The following is a 22,119-nucleotide window of genomic DNA, read 5'->3' on the forward strand; positions in this document are numbered from 1 at the left end:
ATTCTAAATTCAGCATAGTCCGAGAGAATTGAGAAAATGCAAGTGATGAGAAGAGTGATAAGAGTTAGATTCTTGTCTCGGGGCTGAACTTACCATTGGTCTCCAAAAACCGCAGAGAACAGCCCTCATTTGCTTATTACAGACAGGGCACTTGGCACTTTCATAACCAACTGGGGATGGGTTAAGGGGGAAATTACTGGAAGTTTGTCTAAGTTACCATGGGGAACACCTGCCAGACAAGTGCTCCTGCAGCATGTGAGAACTTGTCCTCATCATGGGAAAACACAGTCCTGCCTATTGCAGAGTTAAGTTTTCACTTTATCTTTTCATCATCTCCCTTCAACAGAAAGCAGAGCTGACAGCCAACTCCTTTCCTGCACTGACTCAGGGAAACAAAAGGCATGCTTTTCCTCACTGTTGCCTTGGTCCCTCTCTCCCTCTAACTCCCACAGTCAACTGAAGCAGTTCCCTCCTACATTTGTACTGCCAAGGCCCTCTATTGATGCAGCACATTAAAAAAATCCATTCTTTTAATAATGGGGTATTGATGTATTACTTAATACAATGCCAATGGAATTAACTTCATATGGCAACTCTTCACAGATTTGAGGGATGCAAATAACAAATAGGAAAACTGTCCTGGTGTTATCCTTAATGCAAAAATTCCTATCTCCAGAAAGTCCTGTCTGCTTCAGCCACCTCTCACTCTGCTCTGCTACATCCACATTCAAAATACACTCCCTCTTCAAGCAAAAGCAAGTGTTTTCTGTACCATCTTGGGATAGAGAGAACCACTGGAGATTATCAATTTTGGTGTAAGCTTCAGAACAGTCACTGAACAGTTCACACAGCAATCCAAGGTGTGGTGAACAGTTCTCTGACCTCCCATGTGTTGACTTCTGCTCTGAACTGACAGAGAATATTATGCTTTTCCCTTCTTGCATAGAAATAATTTTTTTCTAAATGCTGCTTGATCTTCCAGCACAATTTTTTGCAAGTTAATGCCCACAACAGGTTTGTTTCTATAATGACAGAGTGTGGAAATAGAGAAATGAAAAAAAAAAGAAACCAGCCAACCTCTGAAATCTCAAGAAGAAATTTCAAGGTATTCTTTGTTAAAAATCAGACATAAGTGAGGCACACTCACCTTGCTCTCTGTAAGTTCATAAATTTTCTGGCTGACATAAGTGACTTCAGGCTTTGGTTCATTGTACACAGCCCTTCTAGAGATATTTTTGTTGGGTTTGGAAAGCCGTAGGGTGCTTCCTTCCAGTCGCACATAGACAGAGTGAGTCAACGTAGCGTGGTACGTTTCTGGATCATAATTATAAATTTCATTCATCCATCCCTAGGGGAAAAACACAAACAAAACAACACACTCATTAAGAGGCTTTTAGGCTGCTGGAAAACCAAGTGCAGCACGTGTATGAAAGTTTTAAATAATTATCCAAGCTTTTGCTTAAGTCATTTCACTTAGCCTACCAATACAACAGAGCAGTAAATGCCCTTAATGAGGCAGCACTTAATTGACAGAGCATGAGGTGAGGACTGTATCCCAAGCACACAATTTGCTGTCCATTTTGTATAGGTAGCAGGGTGTCTCTTGCCTCACCTTCATCAAAGGCTGCAAGATCTGCAGACTTAGGCTTACTGGGAAGAGCCACAAGGCAGCTGGCAAGGGCACACTGCAGAGCTGCACGTCTGCTTATAGCAAGCACAGACATTTCAATCACCAGCAGTCAAGGCAGAGCAAACAGCCTGTCTGCTTATAGACAGCACTGACATCTTAATCACCAGCAATTAAGGACTGTATGGAAGACCACAGTGGAGTTTGCTTTAACACACTATCACCGTCTGACATCATTTAACATGCTGCTTAACTGCCCAGTTACAACACAGGAGTCACACACGAGGAGATCAATTTAATTCCTTTCTGTGCAGTGAAAGAAACAGAAAACAAACCAGCCAGCCCTGATGAAAACAAGTCCCTAAGTGCTAACTCTAGCCATGGTTGATGTTACTCCTCTAACATCTGCTTGCAGAAAATGCAAGGTAAGTGGGGCAGAAGACAAGCCAAAATATTCATTCAAGGAGGAATGAGCAAGTTTTCCTTCTCTTAACCTGCCCTACAACATACTTCGATAATTACTTCTACCTGCACACCAAAATCTTACTCTGGCACACTCAATAATCATTGATGTCCACAGAAGGCAAAGACGACTTAAAAAGGCATCCTCAAGAGCATCAAATAAGGCAGCATCCTTACAAATACTGAGGTGAGAAGTGGGGAGAGCATCTGCTGCTGTGAAGAGGAGAAATATCCCTGGTATTCTCAAAACAAAAAGTTGTAGCTACCTTACTCAAAACATCGCTGAAATTACTGCAACATTGTAAAAAAAGCTTCCACCCCCACACAGAAATGCAGAATTTATTTTAATGCTCATAGAATTTCTCAAAGTAGAGAGAGAGCACACACTTTCTTAGCTGCCATAGTAACAGTGATATCTATGTTTTGCTTACTCCAACACCTAGCTCCGTTTCGCTACAAGCCCTGGAGAACCCAGAAAAATTAGCATTTCTTTTATGTTCAGCAAAGATTAAGTCATTCATCTTTGCTCGGCTCTGAAGCAGACTACCTCTTTTATTAACAGAAATAGCAATATATATTCTTTGGAGTAGCTTTGTGCTCAGGTAGTTGCTTACACTGGGTTGTATACAGCTACCAACACAATGCAGGAAGAAGTTTTCTACAAACCATCAAGGTTCTGCACAGCAGGGTGGATATTTGTTTGAGCACATCCCATTTCCTTCCTAGAAATTATTAAGCCAAGATATCTTTGAGCAGACAGCAACTAATTTTCAGCCAAAAACTCCAGCTGGACTTACTGAGGCACAAGGAGGACATCACAAGAGTTGCCTAAAGCCACTGTGAGCCATTCACTCTGTGCAGAACTGGAATGTCCATATGGCCCACAGATCTCTGGAGAGACTCCCACCTGTCTCCCGGATCAGATCTCTGAGCTATTTCTAGCTCAGATACCAAAGTCTAGAGCCTGCAGTCAGGCAAACATACAGATGGAAACTTGCTGCCTCCAAAGTTCAGCTGAAGACCACAGGAGTTGGCACAAAGGGAAGGGAACACTTGGGAAGTTGATCTTCAGATGAAATTTAGGGACAGCAGCCCTTTCTGTAACTGCAACAAGCTACAACGCTATTTTCAGCAGAAGGTTTAGAAACCCTTAGGTATGTCTGGTACCCAAGAAGGAAGGTCACAGTACACTTGAAGCTTCTTTAGTGTCCTGCTACAGATGGAACCAGATGGAATTTTCTGACCCCAAGACTTGTGCTGAGCAGGGGACAGAGAGGGATGAAAACAAGGCATGATTTATAAATCCTTCTCTTGGCTGCTGTGTATTGCATGGAAGAGGCATGAATAATGCTTCAAAGATGGGGAAGTTGACATGACCTGAACATCTTGGGATACACATCAGATGCATGAACTTTGCTATAGCTTCTCAGTAGCTACAGGACTTACCCTAAAGCATTACATTCATGTTTAATTTCATCCCTGAATCTGAAAGTGTGCCAGCTCGGGAACTTCCCCCCCAAAAAATATGTAATTGTGTTCAAGGGTGATATGACACAATCTGCTTCTCACTTCAGCAGTTCCCACTTTTATAAATTGTTGTTTCATTCACCATAAGAAACAGTTTCAAGGTTCTCCAAGAAATCACAAAATTAATCTCAAAGTTTCTTCATTTTGAACAATTTTAGCAGAAATACCTCCATCCCCCTCTTTGCAAAAACAAACTGGAACAAAAGATTCAGGGCCTGGGGAAACCATTTTGCAATGCAAAACAGAGAAGTTATGTTACCATGACATGCTAGCAACAGATGGATTTTCCTCAACTACTGAAGCAACAATGGATTTCCTTGTGTGGGAGAGAAGTGACTGTATGATGGGTCTTTTTTATACTAGCAAAGTTGTTAAAATAAGAAATTTAGTAATTCAGGGAGGACAATGACCATAGTCATATGCTACCCTGCAGCTGCTTGCCATTTACACTGATCCTGTGATCCCTCTTTATAAAGGTCAGCAGTTGCTCTGAATTCACAGCTGAATCTAGGAGAAAGTGCCTGACCACCAGACTGGCAACTAACCTGGGTCTGTGGAACACAGGCATCGCAGAAAAGAGCTTCAGAAGGCCCACTCTGCTTTACTTTGCCACTCACCTTCAATATTTCAGGTTCTTTGATGTCTAGAGCTTCTGTATTCCATTGCTTTTTCCTACTGTTATGCAATTTGGTATATTCATGACTGCGAGGAGTAAGAAGCCAAATCACACAGACAGCTATCATAAATCCAAGGGCCATTCCAAAGAAGAGTCCACTTAAGTAGCCAGGGAGAGGGATAATAAAGTAAGCATAGACTAACAGTGTTAAGAAGTACAAAGTTTTCACTGGTATTTTAGGCTGCTGCACATATGAATTATTTTCATCTTCACTACTGAGCACAGTACCATTCTCCTCAGTCATCTCTTGATCAAACGAAGTTTCAGTAGGTTTATCAGTTTTGCTTTCATCCTCCAGCAAGGAAAAGTCCTCAGAATACAGTTCACAAAACTCCTCATCCTCTCTGCTTGCTAGTGCAGACAGAGAACATTTTTCAAGTACGAGTGAAATTTTTGAACTCACGTCCTTTGTGCTTACAGACTGAGAGCTTTTGGTCTCGGTCTCTTTTGGGTGTTCCTCAGCCACTTTTGACTGATCATTCCTACTCAGGTTAGAGTCGCTCCCACAGAAGTCCCCTTCAGAATCACATTCTTCCTCCTTAATGCTGTAGTTGTTATTGCTTTCTAAATGGCCATTCAAACTGGAAAGGTTTGAGAGTTCTGAAGCACTTGAAGATAAGGCTTTGGGCCTGTGGCTACTACTTTCATCACCCATTATTTTACTAAGCAGCTGAAGAGGCTCATAGATTACTTCAGAAAGGCGTCTTTTAGTATCTTCAATTTTAGCCTCCATCTCAGGGACTTTAAAAAAGGAACGGGTATCAGAGGGAGATGTTAATGGAGATGAGGGGGCAGTTTTAGAATCGCCACCTGTGGCTCGAGGTTGAGTGAACTGTTTGAACAAATGTAAGTTCAGCTTTGAGTCAGGTGGCCTGTAAGACACAGCTTCAGCTTCTGGTTTGGAAGTGTCTGTGGACAGAGATTTCACTAAGGTTTTCATTAACTGTCTATGTCGCATCGGTGGGGTGGGTTCTTTTGGTTCCACATCTGTTGAAAGGGACTTGACTAAACCCTTAAAAGGCTTTGACGTAGAAATTGTGGATGATCCACTAGAACAGACACCTGATCTGGAAGGGGATGAGGATGGGGAAGATGACAGACTGGATTTCTGTTCCACAGGTGGTGCTGCACCTGACAAGCTGACAGTTTGACATGTTTGTGATGATGGAGACAGGACTAGTGGCACTGCATTGAATACTTGGGATGTGGAAGGAGAATCCAACAGCTTCACAGTCTCTGCAGTTGGCAGAATTGCAGGCGATGAGGACAGCAGTGATGCAGAGTTGGCCATGTCAAGCGAGGTAGCTGGACCAGAAAAATCATGGCCAGTATGCTCAAAGCAGAGGTCTTCCTTGGCTTCAAGTGCTGTTACAATGCTTTGGTCATCTAGTTCCTCACCAAGAAATTCTTTAAATTCCTCTTCCTCCTCTTCTTTCTCCTTCCCAAATGCAGAGAAATGAATAGTGATGGTTTCTCGGGAGACAGATCGTTGGACCTGCACTTTTGGTGCTGACTGCTTTGAGGACATTTCACCAGTTTTCTCTGCATGGCTACTGTTCTGACTTGTCATTGCAGGTCCCAGAGATGTGTCAGAGCCTGTGAAGAAAAGGTAATATTTTGTTAAGTGCCTTTTTTCCCCCCTCCTCAAACACCCTTATCTTCAAGCACTAAGCCCAACCCAAGAGCTGGGTTGGATCTTAAAACTCTGGACACACTTCACCTCAGCAGATTTGAAGCTATCTAGAAAAATTATGGAAAATTATTGCTATAGAAATTGACTGTACATTTATTTAATGGAATGAAACACATCTTTGTTGTAGTTAATATCCCCTTCACATCTGCCTCATTCTTAGTATCACTGGACACAAGAATACATTAAGAGAAAGACAAGGAAAAAAACATGTTCAGAATAATTGGTAATCATGGATAGGAATGAAGAGCATTGCCAACCCCTCTGAGATGATCTTCCAAGAATGTGACACCATTTTTAGTAGACAAAACCCCCCAAACTAAACCAAACCAAATCCTGTAACAACAACAAAAGCAAGCAGCAGATACAGTTGCCGTATCTTGTATTGAATTTGGAGACAACTGGTACATTAAATGGCAATGCTATTTAAGAGAGCACATCTGTTTGGGCCACCAGCAGGTATTTCATCACATCATTCTGATTTCAATTGGCATTACAACAGTTGCACTCTCTCTACATATTTCTAAGACCTTAGCAACTCAAACCCAACAGATATCCTACTGACTAATTTCTCCCCCAGAGACACAGAATAGGGGAGATTTTCCCTGCTCTCTGCAAGCTCATGTCTCCAATCCATTCCTAGGCATAATTTCTCATTTTTACTGCCAGGGATTTGTTTGGGGTTTTTTTTCCAAAGCAGATATTGAGAAGCTTTTCCACCACAAATACAAGAATGACATCCCTGACTTCTCCCACTGCTACCACTACCGAGAGCTCTTCCAGCAAGTGTTAAGTTTTGATAACAAACATTTAATATCATCAGGTTCTTGAACATTCAAACATTCACTTCTTACTGATCTCTACCTGTTTTCCTCACTCATTGCTTCCCCCTTGTCTCCTCTCCCAGTTGTTTGAAGACATGGTGCTCCCAGTCTACCATTTGAAGGGGCACAATTATGAACTGACTGTCTGTAGATTACATCAATACTTGCAGAAACAGGTTTTCATTGATCCTTCTTTTGAAAGCCACACTGTCCCCCCCACCTCCTCTGGCTGCCTCTTTAGGTTTTCTTTGTTGTTGATTATGAAGATGTGTGGGATCAGTTTTATAAGTTATAATCTTAGATCCCCAGGCTTCAAATGATTCAAAACATGAACTTTTACATGGAAGGGAAGGAGGCTGCTCAAAAAAATAATTCCTTTCCCCCACAGCTTTGAACTTTGAATGCTTTTGCAGAGTGAACTGAGAGAGTTACTAACCAACTAATAGCAGTTCCACTTTTATGCTCAGGCACTGCACCCACATAACAGCAGTTTATTATCCTCACCTACAGGCATTGCTTTTAAAGCACTACAACAAGAGGAAACAGCAAGCAGGTAAAGAGCAGATGCTGCCTGGGAACAAAAAAGCTTTCCCTCCCAGCCCCTTGCCGCTGAGAAGCAAGGCAGCAGGGTACAGGAGCTGAGGACGTGTTTCCAGGCAGATGACAACACAGCTCCAGCAGGCAGTGATGCACCTGCTGACCACCAGCACACCCAGGGAGAGACCAGGTGCTGGGCAGCACTGAGCTGAGTTAGGCCATGACACCTTTTAGAAGTGCCACTACAGTGACATGTGCCCTTAGCTCACCAACAATGACTAATGGGGAGTGTTTACAGAAATAGCCAGGCACCCAAGGGCTCTGTCCTTTTGCCCTCTCCAGAACTGGCAAAGCCTCTTCCTCTTCCCTGCAGTGGACAAACAAATACCCCACCCTTCTTCAGCTGAGCCCCAGAAACCACCTACCTCACAGCTTTGAAAAAACAGGCCGCACAGAAATGCCTGGTTTAGGCAACTACACAATCAGCTTTACAGATAAAGCAAAGCAGTAATCTTCACATTCATGATTTAGAGAGGGAATCAACTAACACACAGGAACTAACTTAGAAAAACAGGTCAAAGTTGCATACACCACACTTATTTTATCCACCCCAAACACAGTTCGATTTAGACAGGTCAGAGTTATTCAGAAGAGCAATTCCATGGGTTTCATAATCACTCAGTTGAAGAAACAGGACAGGACTGGGTAACGGCATCCACACACACTGCAAGAGGCAACTACTCCAATCCCATTGCTTAATGCAACAGCCACAGGAGGGGAAAGGGTATGCTGGAAAACATTCCCATAAAAAACTGCTGCTATGTTCAAAACTTGTCCAGCTCTTTCCTCGGCTCGCTGCTACTAAACACAGCCCAAACCCAGCATTTTCCACAACGCAGAAATTCTTTCCTGCTAAGCAGAGAAGTAGTCCTACAGGTTTTTAAAAAGCACTGCAGTATTTTCCCATGGCTCTGGCAGTTGCATCAGAACAAGCCCTGAATGCTATTCAGGAAGCTGCTAATTTGATTATTGATAATGCCACAATCTGACTTCATGCAGACTGCCATCACTGTTCAAAGGGAAGATGTTCCTAACTGCTTATGCCTCTGCTTACCCAATAACCTTTCTGGGCCATCACTCTTTCAACAGGCACCTCCTGCTCTGGCAAACAGCCATCACCTCGACTGCTAAAAAGCATTTTTTCTTTGCAACTGGTTGGTCCAATAATTGCCTAGAAAGCCAATTCCCATTTAACCCAGAATGACCTCACTGAAGCAGTAACCACAGCTACTGGGATATTATCTAATACCTAAATTTCATCTCATTTGACAGACTTATGGTATAAAAGACAAAAAAAAAAAGATACAAATACCAAATTTCAGCATCCTTTTCTATCCCCATTCAAATTTCTAATTACAACAAATTAAATTCCCCTGGCACCTCCTCAAGTTAATGTATTCTATGGTTAACATCCATTATTCCTTTTCCATCCACTAGTCATTACTTTTAAATGAACTCCATACAAAGTGTTGGTAATTACCAGCACACAATAGCCCTGTGAAATCCTTGTGTCAGGGATCCAGTTACCCAGCCTGAAGATAATACTTCAAAGCTCACTTTCCAACAGGAGTCAGAAAAAAGCTTTGCTTCACCTTGCAAGTTCACACAACTGGATTTAAGATACAAAGAGGGAGGGAAGAGGAACAAAACCTGTTTTAAATCTGAGCTCAGAAACTAAATATCAATATGAAATTTTATACCAATATCAAGTACTATTAAAAGAATGGAGTCCAGTGTGTTCAAAACTAGTCAGCACTTGGAGGACAGCCACATGAGATTATGCCACCTACTATGAACTACAACAAACAGACACATACCTCTAACAGAGTTCAACCAGGTTATCACAACTAAAATACCTCCCCTCAGGAGTTCTCTGAGCCTCATAACAAAACAAATAATTATATTTTTGTGCAAATACTTTTAATGTAAGAATGATCCAGGTTAAATAGACAGTGTTTAGGCATTCTTAGGGATACTTCAATGACAAACCCTAAGCAAGATCTGAAAAGTATTACCAATGAGATGATGCTTTTAATGAAAGCTATAAACCTCTCCCAGACCAAAGGTAAGCCAGCAAGTTCGGCAGGAGTGAGGAAAATAATCAAACACAAACTGTTTCATGTTAGCTATGCGAGTCTGTTCTATAGTAACATTTCCCCCAAAGACCTAAGAAAGGTCAACTACCACATTACTTTCTCTGCCGTCACTGATAAAGATTACATTATTATTCTTTCCTGTTCTCCTTCCATGACATGTCACTTACACCAAAAACTTCATAAAGCTGCACTGCAATTTAGTTTTGACAAACAAAAAGGTAAGCAGTCAAAGGTTGTCTGGAAACTCAGGAAAAGTTAAGCTCTTTCTATTTAATTCTTTTCTGAAGGCTGAAACGAAAGGATATTTACAAGAAAGCGAGCATTCTTCCAAACAGAGAAAACAAAAGAAGTTAAATCAAAGCTTAAAACAAAACATGCAGTAAGTCCTAGAAGAACAGTAAACAGGAGTAGAAAAGCATCACTTTAATTTGCAACACATTGAGGCATTTATTCTTTTGAAAACAAGAACACAGAGAAACACAGAAACCAGGAGCTTTCTGCCAACAAAACAAACTGCAGTTGCGGGACAGGCTTCTCATCTCTCTGGCCTATAACTCAAAGGGGACCAGTGCCTCGAGGTGGACACAGTCCCAGAAGGCAGCACTAGATTAAGAACAGGGCAGCAGCAAATCCACTGCAGTGAGAGACAGAAAACCATCCAGAAACAGCCCCCTGGCAGTCAGAGCAGCACTTCCAAGCTGCCAGAGCCAGGAGCTGAAGCCTGTCAACACTGAGGCAAGAAAGACTTGTGCAGTTCAGCAGCCTGATTACATGCTTAGAGGTTGTTGCCTTGCCATCCTATCACTGTAGCACTTCCCAATCACTACAGGTCCAATTCTGCAACAGAACTGCACCTCTGAAATTCAAAGGAGAAGCTGGAAAAGGCACAGAGCAAGCATTTGTAATGATAGCTAGAAGTTGAGCCCAGAAACAAGATCTTAATCTGCAGCTCTCCAAGAGCTCAATTTTAACACAATATGTTTCCCAACCAATCGCAGTACTACTGGAGAAGCTCCTTAATGCTCTGAGTAATATAGATGTTAGTAAAACACAGTGAAAAGAACTGCGGTAACAGCAAAAAGCTGCTTTTACAGTAGTCAACTCTAAACTCGCCTTCAGTAACATCTAACTGCTCTTTGCAGGAGATTCAAACTGCACCACTTTGTTTACTTCCAGTTGGCACAGTGAGAAGAAAAAATTCTAGCAGGTTTTACTGCCTCCTTTCTCATCTTCTCCTCCTAGAGACTAATTCATTTTTGTTTCTTTATCACTCATAATTACAAGCAACAAATAGCATCTTTTCCTCCCAAAACACTCAACATGTAACAGTTCAAAGAGGCCTTTTACTAGTTCCCTTATACCCACAACAGAGCAACTGCAAAGTTAAAACAATTACCATACACCTTTGTGTGGAAGCAGCAGAAATGATATTAAAAATAACTATGCTTCTCCACGTGAAGCTAAACACAGATACACTGAGCAGCAGCACCAATTAGTAACTCCAAGTCTACACCACTATGTCAAACAGAGTTGTGAAAGATCATTAAAAAAGGAATGGAATCTACAGATTTACAAACCATACTCAATAGGTATCATAAAAAGCTATTTTTTCCAGTGGACTTTTTTTAATGATTCATCAAATTTTCTACTTCATAGTTACAACCTTCATTTTAATTTCAAGGTTTCGCAAGGTGCTTTAAAGCTTTTTAGCCCAAGAGGATAAAATTTAGTACACAATCATGGTTTCTTCTCAGAGCTGTCTTCTGATTTAGAGAAGGGGTTGTTCTCCACTTTCACTGAACAGGACTAAAGAGATTAATACTTCAAATTATTTAGGTTTGGACCAAGCACACATCCTAAGTAGCAAGGTAGTAACTCTTCAAAAAAATTACATTTCAAAACCTATTGCTACAGAACCCTGATGGACATTGATGTCACATAGCCCTGGAAGCCACAGTGCCAGGCTTCTGCAAACATCTCTGCATGCCTCTTGGGAAGAGATGTGTCAATATGTTTCAGCTGAAGGAAATGTCTATGTTGTTGTTTACAGAAGGCTACTCACTCAGGTTACTCACTCACTGACATCTGTTGAGTTTCGCCAAGACAGCTTCAGCTAAGAACAGCACATTATCTCCAGCTATTCCAGTATAGGATTTTGCTGTTGCCTTTGCAACCACCCCAGAACCAGTGAGAAGTGCAAGAAAACCAGAACTCCCTCTAGAAATGCAGATGGCTTCAAATGCCTAGGACCTTGGCTTGTCCCAGGCACAATGCAGTCATTACCCAGGATGGTTCCTGATCTTTCTCCTTCTCCAGCTCTGGTGGTACTTCTTCAACTTTTGGATCCTCAGGCAGTTGGCCACAAAACAAAACAAGAACTAATCAAAGCCAGGCTGCTTTAAGAGAGCTTAAACTGTCTATCAGAGGCAGAAGGCTACATCTGCATTTAAAACCAAAGAGAAAGTATTCAGACCTAACTAGAAAGGTAGCTGTACTAAACACATGGAAGTTAATTAACCTAAGGTACCTGAAGATACATAGCAAGCTACAACTGTTAACATAGGGAGCTACTGCTAGAAAAGGGCATGTTGATTACAGTCACTTACTTCCTTGCATCTCATCTGCCCAAGGAAAGCAAAGTGTCTGATAAATGCAGAAAATGCATTCCAGACAGAATAGAATGGGATTGTTCAGATGTTTTTGCAGGCATAATCCCCAGAGGGTCCAAAAGATGGAAAAATCTTAGGTAAAGGTCAATAAATAGGATTTTGTAACATGCAAAAATCCATTCAGAGCTGCAATTGAGTTTGAGAAGTGATGGGATAAAAATAATTCAAATGTAATTCAACCCAAAAGTCAGATTTCTCTGCAAGGTTTCTTGAAGAAAATTGTTCCCAGTGCTTAGAGAAGCAGGCCTGGCAACAGCTCTATGCCATTCATTGAGGAGTCTTGCCTGTTATTGGATTCCATGAAAAATTAATGGAGAAAGGTATTACCAGCACTTCACGCTACCTGGAAACTGCAAAGGCAAGAAGCATAAATCAGCACCACAAGAACAAAAAAAGCTCTTCATGATCTAATTTTGGAAGGAAATAGCTACATTTCCAGACTTCTCTGAAAGCCCTGAGCAGGTCATCGTGGCTTTTGGAGTTTCAATAAAATTAGGATGGTGAGAAAAACTTTGTTCTAAGGCACCTCACTGAAGAGTAGTGTCCACAAAGCATTGCAAACAATTAAGACCATACAGAACCACTTCTTAAAACAGCAACAACAAAGAACCAAGTTAAAGCAGATGAAGAATCACACAAGGCATTCTAAGCAAGAGGTGCAGAGATCATAAACTCCTAATATCAGTTTCTATGCTTTGAATTCCTGTAACTTTGAATTCACAGAAGGATCCATAAAAAGTTAACAAAATGTAAAGTCAACTCTGAAGAAACCTTCCAAGAAGAGCAGGGAAACAAAATGTCAAACCCATAATTGGCAAGTACCAGACATTTCTCTCTGCTTAAGGCAACATTCATCTCATTTCATTCAGATTTATGTTCAGCTCAAATACCTAGAAACTAAAATGCAAAAGTTAAGCAGCATTGCAGCTTTCCAACTGGAGGACACAGGGCTGAGCGATGACAGGTGAACACCCAAGATAGAAAGATCTCCACAAGACTGAAATGGAACCTAGATGGCCCCAAACAACTTGACTTTTTTCCCCATGTTGAAGATGGTATTTGCTTATTTCAAACAAACACACACACACAAATCCAAACCCGGTCTAACTTCAATGAGCAAAGATATTAAGTGAGGCTCAATTAAAAACATGAGGACAAACAAGCCAGACTCTCCCAGTCTCCCAACTCACTATCAAAACATAAGGGGTCTTGAAGTTTTTCAGCTTGTCAACAATCAGCCTTGCAATTATCCTACACATTTCAGTATAGTCTCTTTGAATGCATAGGGCTGAAGCAACCCTGAAATTCCTGTTCATTCTATAAAAGCACATTCAAATATTGTACAAAATCCACAGAAATATATGGCAAAAGACATGGAGCTATGCAGCAAAAGCACCCACATTGGTGTTCCCACTTAAATATGTTTCCTCATTTTTCACACAGTATTTCTAACTCTAAAATTTTCAAGGTGTGAACTTATGCACTGACAGACGTGGGCAAGACTTTGTTACCCAGAACATGAAAGAACACCCTGCCAAAAGCCGGCTACTAAAATCAAAGCCACTGGCATGATTTGCATTCCCCTCCACTTCCTGCATTAGACACAGAAGACAGCAACAATTAATGGATCAGCTTAAGAAATTAAAGCTTTCTGATGGTTTGGTTGTTTTGTTGTTTTTTTTTTCCCTTTTCTTCCCCAAGAGCTACTGAGGTAACTCCTATTTCTAAAAGCTGTGATACATTTTAATTGCAACATCTGATAGGTCAATTACAGACTGCCTGACCTTAACAGCTGCTTCACAGGCTTGGCTCTTATTGAAACCAACTGAGTCAGAAAACGAGGAGAACCTCCCACAACATATTTTTTAATCCTAATTGCTAAGAAACTATGGCAGATAGACAGATGAAAGAAAAACAACTTCACTACCATCTGAATCAACAGGATCTTTTTACATAAAAGTGAATATAAAGACACTTTAGTCCTCATAAAGAAAATCAGCATGCTGTGATGACAAAGTGAGTTCTTTGGGTATCTTAAAGCCCTTTTGTTCACACCTCTAAGCAATGAGAGGATTCTTCATGTTCTCTTTTTATCTCTCCAAATGTGGGTACTGTTAACATACCTAGAAAGATATTTTTTTAATGTGAATACTCTCAAAAAAAAGTCAACAAAGATTAGGAAGAAATTATTTAAGAATCTCCCTGAAAGTTTTAAGTTAGGTAACAGTTTTCTGAACTTTCCAGCACTCCTTGAAAAGTGTTCTCACTACCTCTGGTGAAAAGCAATTTCCAAAGATCAATAATGCGGGAAGCAACACAGCCAGCGCTTACTCAGTCCCTCTCAGCTCAGAAAGCAAATGTTTGTTCCCACATGGAATAATTCACTCATGTAGCATGCAGACAGATACAGGTCTTCATCTAATGGAAAGCAGACCTCAGGTAGACTAGTATGATGGGAGAGCTTCTGAATAAAATCATTCCTTCAGGCCTCTTTCTTTCAGAGATGAAACACACTAAATTGTGATCAGCTACATCTGGAGCTGTAAAATACACAGATCTCACTTTTGCAAATGTTAGTCAACCGGGGTCTCCCCAGGAATTTAGCCTGACCTCACGGGCTGCAACAAAAAGGTCAGAAGGTGGATGGCTTATGACAATATACACCCCAACTCCCCATCTCTCTGCTGAATTCACAGTGCAATGAGAAGAAAAGATCTGAAAAAAAAATTAATTCATTCTTAAGAACCTTGGTTCTACTTTAAGTAGAATTCAGGCAAGCTCTTTACCGTCATTCTCCTTTTTGGTTACTGCTCTGTAGAAAAGAGATAAAATCTTCCCCTTCTTATCCAATGATGTTTGCTATTCAACAACTTGCTGTTGTCAGTGTTCTGTTTGTCCAGCAAACGCCTCCAGAGTGTACAAGTTCCTGCTGTTGTAGACAGAAATCACATCCATAGTCTCAACTCCTTGATAAACTAGGTAGGAACAACTACACTCTGCAGTAGGTGGGTTACATCTGGTGCACACACATGGAAAGAGAAGTGTCATTAAAGTAGCTTCAAGGAAATGAATTTTAGGTCATCAATTCTAAGCTCTTGATTTGCTGGGAGATAAAAGAACAGCAAAAGCCACTGGATGGATTCAAAAGGGCAAAGGGAAATAGGTGTCTTTGAGCCATACTCTGCCTTGTTCAATTACTGTATTATGCAGGCAATTCTCATTTCAGGCACATGGCAATGTTCTTATGTACATACTTAACAGAGCCACCATGCATTTGTTTAGCAAATGGAGGCAAGCAGCTACACGAGCTCCAAATTACACGGGCTGTTAATGAGTTTGGGAGTATAGAGACACTCACTTCCTCACACACCACCATACATAGGGGTGTGGCTGCACAAGACAGGCTTTTAATGGATCAGAAAGGTCAAGCCAGAGAAGCCAAGCATGGGTGGTAGCTACAGTTGTCTTCCAGGATAAGCTGACAGAACAGTGATGACTGAAGCGTGAGGAAGCTGCACCCATCCCTAAGGACCTTTCTATATATAACGAAGGCTTTAGGGACAAGATTAGTTGCTCTTTTGGGGTAAATAAGAAAAACCCAACACCCACTACAAGTGGAAATCTAGACATGGGATAGAAATCTCCTCACTTTGCATTCAGCACCACACTGAGAGACAAGCTCCTCTCCATTTAACCATGGAAGAGCCTCCACAACCCCTCAAAAGTTCTGATGAACCCCATGGAGAAGTCTTCTTTGAGTTGACAGAAATGTAGTATTATTACCCCCCCAGTTCTCCCCCTTTTTCACAACTCATTTGTTTAACACTTCAAGTCAAGTTGAAAAGGAAGCAGTGTCAAAAGCGATTAGACAACAAGAACTGTGCTGGGAAGGTATCGCAAAGATAAGCCTTATCAAGCTTCACAGCAGCTACAAACAAGAGAAGAAATGCGTGGATCACATTCATTTACCACCAGAGTACATTTATTCATGCGTTCAACCCCAAACATTACACAAGTGTATTAGGAAAGAAAGTGAAACCCCTCTGGGCAACAGAACTAACAGATAGGTGTTAAGCAAGCAGAATGGAAATACCCAGCTTGGAAGGTATCCAAAGCAGGAATCTTCACCTTGTATTGGCCACTTTGGGGCAGGATAGACAGGAAGAAGTGATGGAAGGTGATCAGTGGGCAGGGAGTATGGGAATGCTATGGGAATTCTGGAACTTGGTTGTATGATTGTGGTTCCCAGCCTCAGCTGGGGGATGCTCTCAGAGTTCCAGCAGAGCCCTGCACAGGCAGGTTCTCAATATTCAGAAGTTCCAGGAAAGAAGGTAAGACAGCCTGCTGAAACTAGAAGTCAAGAGACAAAAAGGCCAAACTTTCACTGTCTGCTTTCAATATCACATATTAAGCAGTATTTCCTAATCAGCTACCACAATCACAAGTGTGTGAGCATGACTATCTCCCTTCATCTCAAAGAAGCCTTATTCTTTGAGCCTCCCTGGGCTCAGAAAACAGACATTTTCATGTCCTCACTCTTAATCTTGACTTCCAGTGAAACAAAATTATTTTTGAAGCTTTTTAATTCCAGATCAGAACTTCACTGCAACTCATGACAGGTTGCATCTACATTTCAGTCCTCCACCATCTGCTTTGAAATTCCTAGTACCAAAGGAGACAGTAGACTGGTTTGTGCTTATATTGCTGCAGTCCTATTTCACAACTGAAGCACAATTTTAACAAAACACGTGAAATCCAGAGTAAGAGTCTCACAGCGCTCAGTCCCCTGCATAAGCTACTAAAAACCAACACAGTGATTTTTCAGACCTAAGTCGACCCTTCAAAAAACCAGCACCTCAATTCCCAAGTATGTGTTTTCTTACTCTTTTAAGAGACTGTCTTTTAGTCTTGACCATCACATCTTCTCACAGCTTCAGAATAACAATCCTGCATTGACAAAATAAATGGTTCAGGGCACACAACACATTCACCAGCACTAAGGGGCACGCTTCTGCAATGTTTCTGTCACCCAACACCAGAGGGACCAGAAAGCACAACAGTTTATAAACCACAGGGACACCAGGCAATGAATATTAAAGCCCAATTCATAGGACAATTCATTTGTGCTACCCTCCTGGCCTTTCTGAGAAAACACCAGCGTCTGCTGTGTTCTATTGATCTTCTGTTATCCCTTGCCCATCAGCTGTCCTGTCTTTTAGAACACTAACTTAACTGCTGTACTATGCATTAACTTGGACTGCACACAGCTGAGTAACACACCTTGCTGCTCAGAAAGGAGAGAGTTAAAATAGAGAGGAGAGAAAGACAAGGAAGAGAAAGCTAGGAAATCTGAGGAGTAGGAAAGCAAGACAGGCAAGATTAGAGAATAAACCCTTTCTTATCATTATATTCTCCTGTCTCTTCAAAAACACTAACAATTGGCTTCATCAGAAACAATAGTTCTGAGTACACAGAGAATAAGACAACTGGTAAATAACCAGACACCTTAGAACTCTCCTCACAGGGAGCAAAGCAGGAAGAAACACCTGCAACACTGACAGGATTCCTGCACACTGCAGCTGCTTCACCCACTCGAACTGTTGTCAAAACTTGCTCCTTTGCTTCCTCTTTCCCAGGCTTTCCAACAGGGGCAGGACTGGTCTTGGCTAACATAGGACGTTCTTTAGCAACTCCTCCCAGATGCCTTAATTGGGCAATTTCAGCTTAGGGCACTTGCTTTTTATTTTCCAGAGATCCTGGTCATCAAGAATTCCATTAAAGGAAATGGTGATGCATCTGCTAATCAGTTCTTGAAAGGGATACCTCTGTAGCCCTGGGGATCCAAAATAATTCAATACTGTAATAGCCTCACTCCACAGCAAGAAATCATGGAGAAAGCAGCACAGGAACAACTTACAGGCAAATACTGCATTACAAAGCTGGTCTGATTTGAAGTCTTACACTGCACCAGGCATAACATCACCATGTTTGCCAGAGAGAGGGGGCTTTGCTCAGTAAGCACACTCAAAACTGATTAAAATAAGTTAGCATATGACAGCCTATAGTCTAAAATTACTCTAATAGAGAGAGGACTTGTGTGAAAGAACCTAAATATCACCTTAAAAGTCTTAAAAATTCCATCTGCCAGGTAAGTACTTTTGGACCTACATTATGCAAAGCTTGGCCCAAACCCAAGCAACTCTGTTCACTGCTTCTGAAAAAGACAATACTGACATGTTAACTCTCCAGCTGGTTATACCTCAGTCCTCACAATGCTGCTGAGTGAACAGGCACACAGCCTGAGGTCGCTGAGTGACAAATGTTCCAAGCCAACATGCAGTCTTCACCTTTTGTTGCCTCAAGCTGGAAATGGGATCTTGACCAATGATTATTAACTTTCAAAATACACTGCTAAAAATCAGAACTAAAATTCCACACAAGACCTTCCTCTACAGAACACATGCTGCTCTAAAAGAGATGATTAACCTGGGATCTGTAAATCCACACACAGGATGCTTGAGTAGACACCTACAGACACCAACAGCTATGCCAAGGCCTCACACTTACATCATGAAGGCCAAACATACCTTATGAACAACATACTTCAACAGAACTGGTTCACAGAAGTACCACCTTTTTTTGCATATTAAATCTTCTTTTGCACAGTCTCCCATTATGAATGTTAATTTCCATATAAATCTGTACACTGCCTTTTAACTTTTACCTAGGGTAAGAAAAATCATTGTGCATCCCCTTTATTGTGGCATCCTTATGCATTTCCAGAGATGTTTTCTTCTCTGAATACACCTCTCCTAATACCAAAGACACACTCATGAAGGCTCACTATTAACTCTGACTTTTATTGCTCTAATCTCTAAACCCACATCATGCTCTTATTTTCCAACATACATTGTCATCTGATTGTTTCATTTAGGGCAATAAGGGCTTGTGGAACATGATGCTTTTATTCAAGGGTAAGTGATTTAGAGCACACTGAACTGACATTACCACGTACTGTGGACATCCGATACAACAATTTCTAGCCTGCCAAATGAAGAGAGTAAAAAAACACAGATTTGAGGAACTTTTACAAGCTCAAAGAATGTGTTTAAGACCAGAATTTACTTACCCTCTCCTTTTGAAACCTACAATTTATCCTGATAAACAAGTTTTATTTCTCTTCAGCTCCTGGGCAGGTATCAGCTATGCTCTACACACTCAGCACCGCAATTTACCTCCCTGGCCAATAACAGAGAACAGGACAGAGGGACAACAGGACATGAAATACACGCTTATGTATGTATGCCTGTGACTGGTCACCTGCATACTCATGCAACAGAAGCTTGGCGGCCTTTCAGACACGCTACAAGAGAAGTCTTTTGATTTCATCTAATGGAATTGAATTTGCACAGAAAGGTGAGGTTAGAGCAGCACGATCCTCAAACCTATGAACTAAGAAGCTCTTTGAACACAACAATGCGTCTTCAGTCCTCTAGCTACATGATTTTAAACTTATTTCAGTTACACTAACCTTTTCCTTACTAGATAAATTTCCATATCTCCCATTACTTTGTTTACACACCTACAACATCCACACATCTTTGTTTACAGCAAGGAAGTTAATGGCATTGTACATTCCTGCTCCACATTCTTTACTTTGTAAAGCTTTATCTCGGTTCTTTAGTTAGAAACAACTAAGCATTTGCTATTGTTGTTCTAAAGTGTTAAGTGTGATGGAACAATGCAATATTTAAGTTATCTGGCTGTGTCCTGCTTCACCTTTTCACTTAAGATTTCACTAACGGCTTTGCTTTTCTGAAATAAAAGTAATGTAGGTCATTTGAAGTAGTTCTTTGCATGGAACAAAAGCAAAATTCGCTAGAGAAGTACTCAGTTTACCAAGACAATTCACAGGGGACACCATACCCCAGGAGAGTTGAGGATAAGATATTTTTGAGGACAGAATTACCACCTTAGTCTGCTGCTCAAGGCAGAAAGCACCTTACTCTGCCCTGCCTTCCAAACTCTACCTCAAACCTCAGCACCTCCTGGGAGTACTATTACTAAGCCACCCACAAGACAGCAGCTTGTTGGATCAGCTTTGATGTCAATCAGAAAGCAACTTCTCATGTCTCATAAAAGAACATGTCAGAAGCTTTAAAAGCCAATTCTAACATTAAAAAAAAAAAAATCGTTTACTTTCTTTTGCTTAAATTAAAGTACTTTTACCTCTAACTTAGCACATTTTCAATTGGGAAAACTGAAACAGGGCACTCACTCCCTCACGCTGCCTGAATTTAATGCAGAGTTTAGGACTATGAAGCTATTTTAAAATTCAAAAAGCTACATCTTCCTGCAAAAAAAATTGCACCCCTGAGACTGTGAGCCTGCCTTGTTTTTCCCGAGTTAGGCAGGCACGATCATCTTGAAAGAGGGGTTGTGTAAAGACAGAGCAGTATGACAAAGCATCTTAACAGAAGATAATCTTACAGCACTTAAGGCTCACACTAATTTATCTTATAGTTACAATATGAAGTCACATACAAAAGTTTAATTTTAACTTGACTGTATACTTAACTCCCCTAAATTACGGGGCATGAGTTCATTCAGACATTTGCTGACAGCTACAATCGTCAAGAAGTTGAACACACTCATGTAGAAGGGATTCGAGCACATGCTGAAAAGACACAGTAAACGGGTTTAGACACTCGACTGCAATAGCGAGGTAAAATCCCAAGTGACACTGAGAATTAAGAGAGAAGCAGAAACTAAAGAGCCGAGACGACATAAGAGAAGGAAACAATTGTAGGAGGCAGAAAATCTCACACTTTTGATACTAAAAGCCAACTGAAAATGCTCCCCCACCCCCAGTTCCAGCAAGAACCAACGCTATCGCCGTTTCCTCTGCTGCTTGTTTTTAAGGTGTCACTTCTACTTCAGCAGGGCTCCTGCCGAACTGCAAACCCTACCTCAGCTCAGCCTCCAGCTCGGTTACACCGGTGGAGAGCAGCACTGACTCCATCCCACCGAACCTTGCCCAGCAGCAAAGATAAATCCTCTCCCCGGCCGCGGCTCGGCTCACCCAGAGGCAGCGGCCCCGCAGCCCCCAGACCCGCCCGAGCCCCTGGGTCATCGCGGGCCGCCACCGCAGCCGGACCGACAGCAACGCCCGGCCGCCATCAGCTCCCTCGGGGCGCACCCGGAGCCGCCTTTCCCGCCCCCTAGGCCCGGGCCGCCTCTCTTCGCCGTCGGACGCCCCTTCTCTCCTTCATGCCGCCAGCCCTACGGACACCGGCAGAGCCCGCCGGGCTCCCGCTCCTCATGCTGGGCGCTGCTGCTGCGGCGGCGACGGCGCTCCCAGCCCCGGCGGGTTGCAGTAAGCAGCGCAGGAGCTGCCCGGAGCGGGCCGAGGCGGCACGGCGGGGCCCGCCCTGCCTCACTTACCTTATCCGCGGCTCATGGCACTGCCCGGCGCGGCCCCGGCGTCCCCCGGCCCGCGCCACCCGCGCCGCGCCGGGCGGCAGCAGGGGGAGGAGAGGTGGCGGGGCTGCCCGGCGCCGCCAATCCGGGCCCCGCGGTGGGCCGGGCCTGCCGAAGCAGCTGCAGCGCCGGCCGGAGGGGCGGGGCGGGGCGCGGGCGCGCCGCGGGCGGTGTGAGGCGGGCCGCGGCCTGGCGGGGCTGGAGCTGGAGCTGGGGGAACCAGAGCGGCTGCCGGGGATCGAACGCTTCGGGCGAGAAAGACGAGGCGGGCCGGACCGCACCGCACCGCAGCGCGGGGGTTGCTTTGGTAGGGAGGAATGGCCTCTTCCTCTCAGACGGGGAGCCCGCTGCCAAAGTTTGGGGCAGCCGGTGAGACGTGACGCAAGGAAACGCCTCCCTGAACCGAGGAGCCGCTCGGGGAAAGAGTAAACGGCCAGAGCAGGAACCCTGGCGTTCTGTCCGTTCCCGGGC

General features: G+C 42.7%; 1 protein-coding gene across 3 annotated transcripts in view; it reads right to left on the reverse strand.

The window, feature by feature from the left end:
• TEX2 (testis expressed 2) overlaps nucleotides 1–21,712 on the reverse strand; it is a 40,753-nt gene extending 19,041 nt beyond the window's left edge. For 2 of the 3 annotated variants that reach the window (XM_068151060.1, XM_068151058.1), the window contains exons 1-3: nucleotides 21,613–21,712; nucleotides 4,234–5,888; nucleotides 1,148–1,348 (exon numbers count right to left, since the gene is read on the reverse strand). In XM_068151060.1, the coding sequence (XP_068007161.1) occupies nucleotides 1,148–1,348; nucleotides 4,234–5,862 (1,830 nt within the window). In that variant the 5' untranslated portion in view covers nucleotides 5,863–5,888; nucleotides 21,613–21,712. Of the gene's footprint in view, nucleotides 1–1,147; nucleotides 1,349–4,233; nucleotides 5,889–21,137; nucleotides 21,461–21,612 lie in introns of those variants that run through there. The other variant, XM_068151059.1, reaches the window with a different exon arrangement.
• Nucleotides 21,713–22,119: the final 407 nt, after the last annotated feature.

This window comes from Melanerpes formicivorus, unplaced genomic scaffold, assembly GCF_026170545.1.
Source record: "Melanerpes formicivorus ecotype bairdi unplaced genomic scaffold, bMelFor1.0.p_v2 SCAF_21, whole genome shotgun sequence".
Classification (NCBI taxonomy): Eukaryota; Metazoa; Chordata; class Aves; order Piciformes; family Picidae; genus Melanerpes; species Melanerpes formicivorus.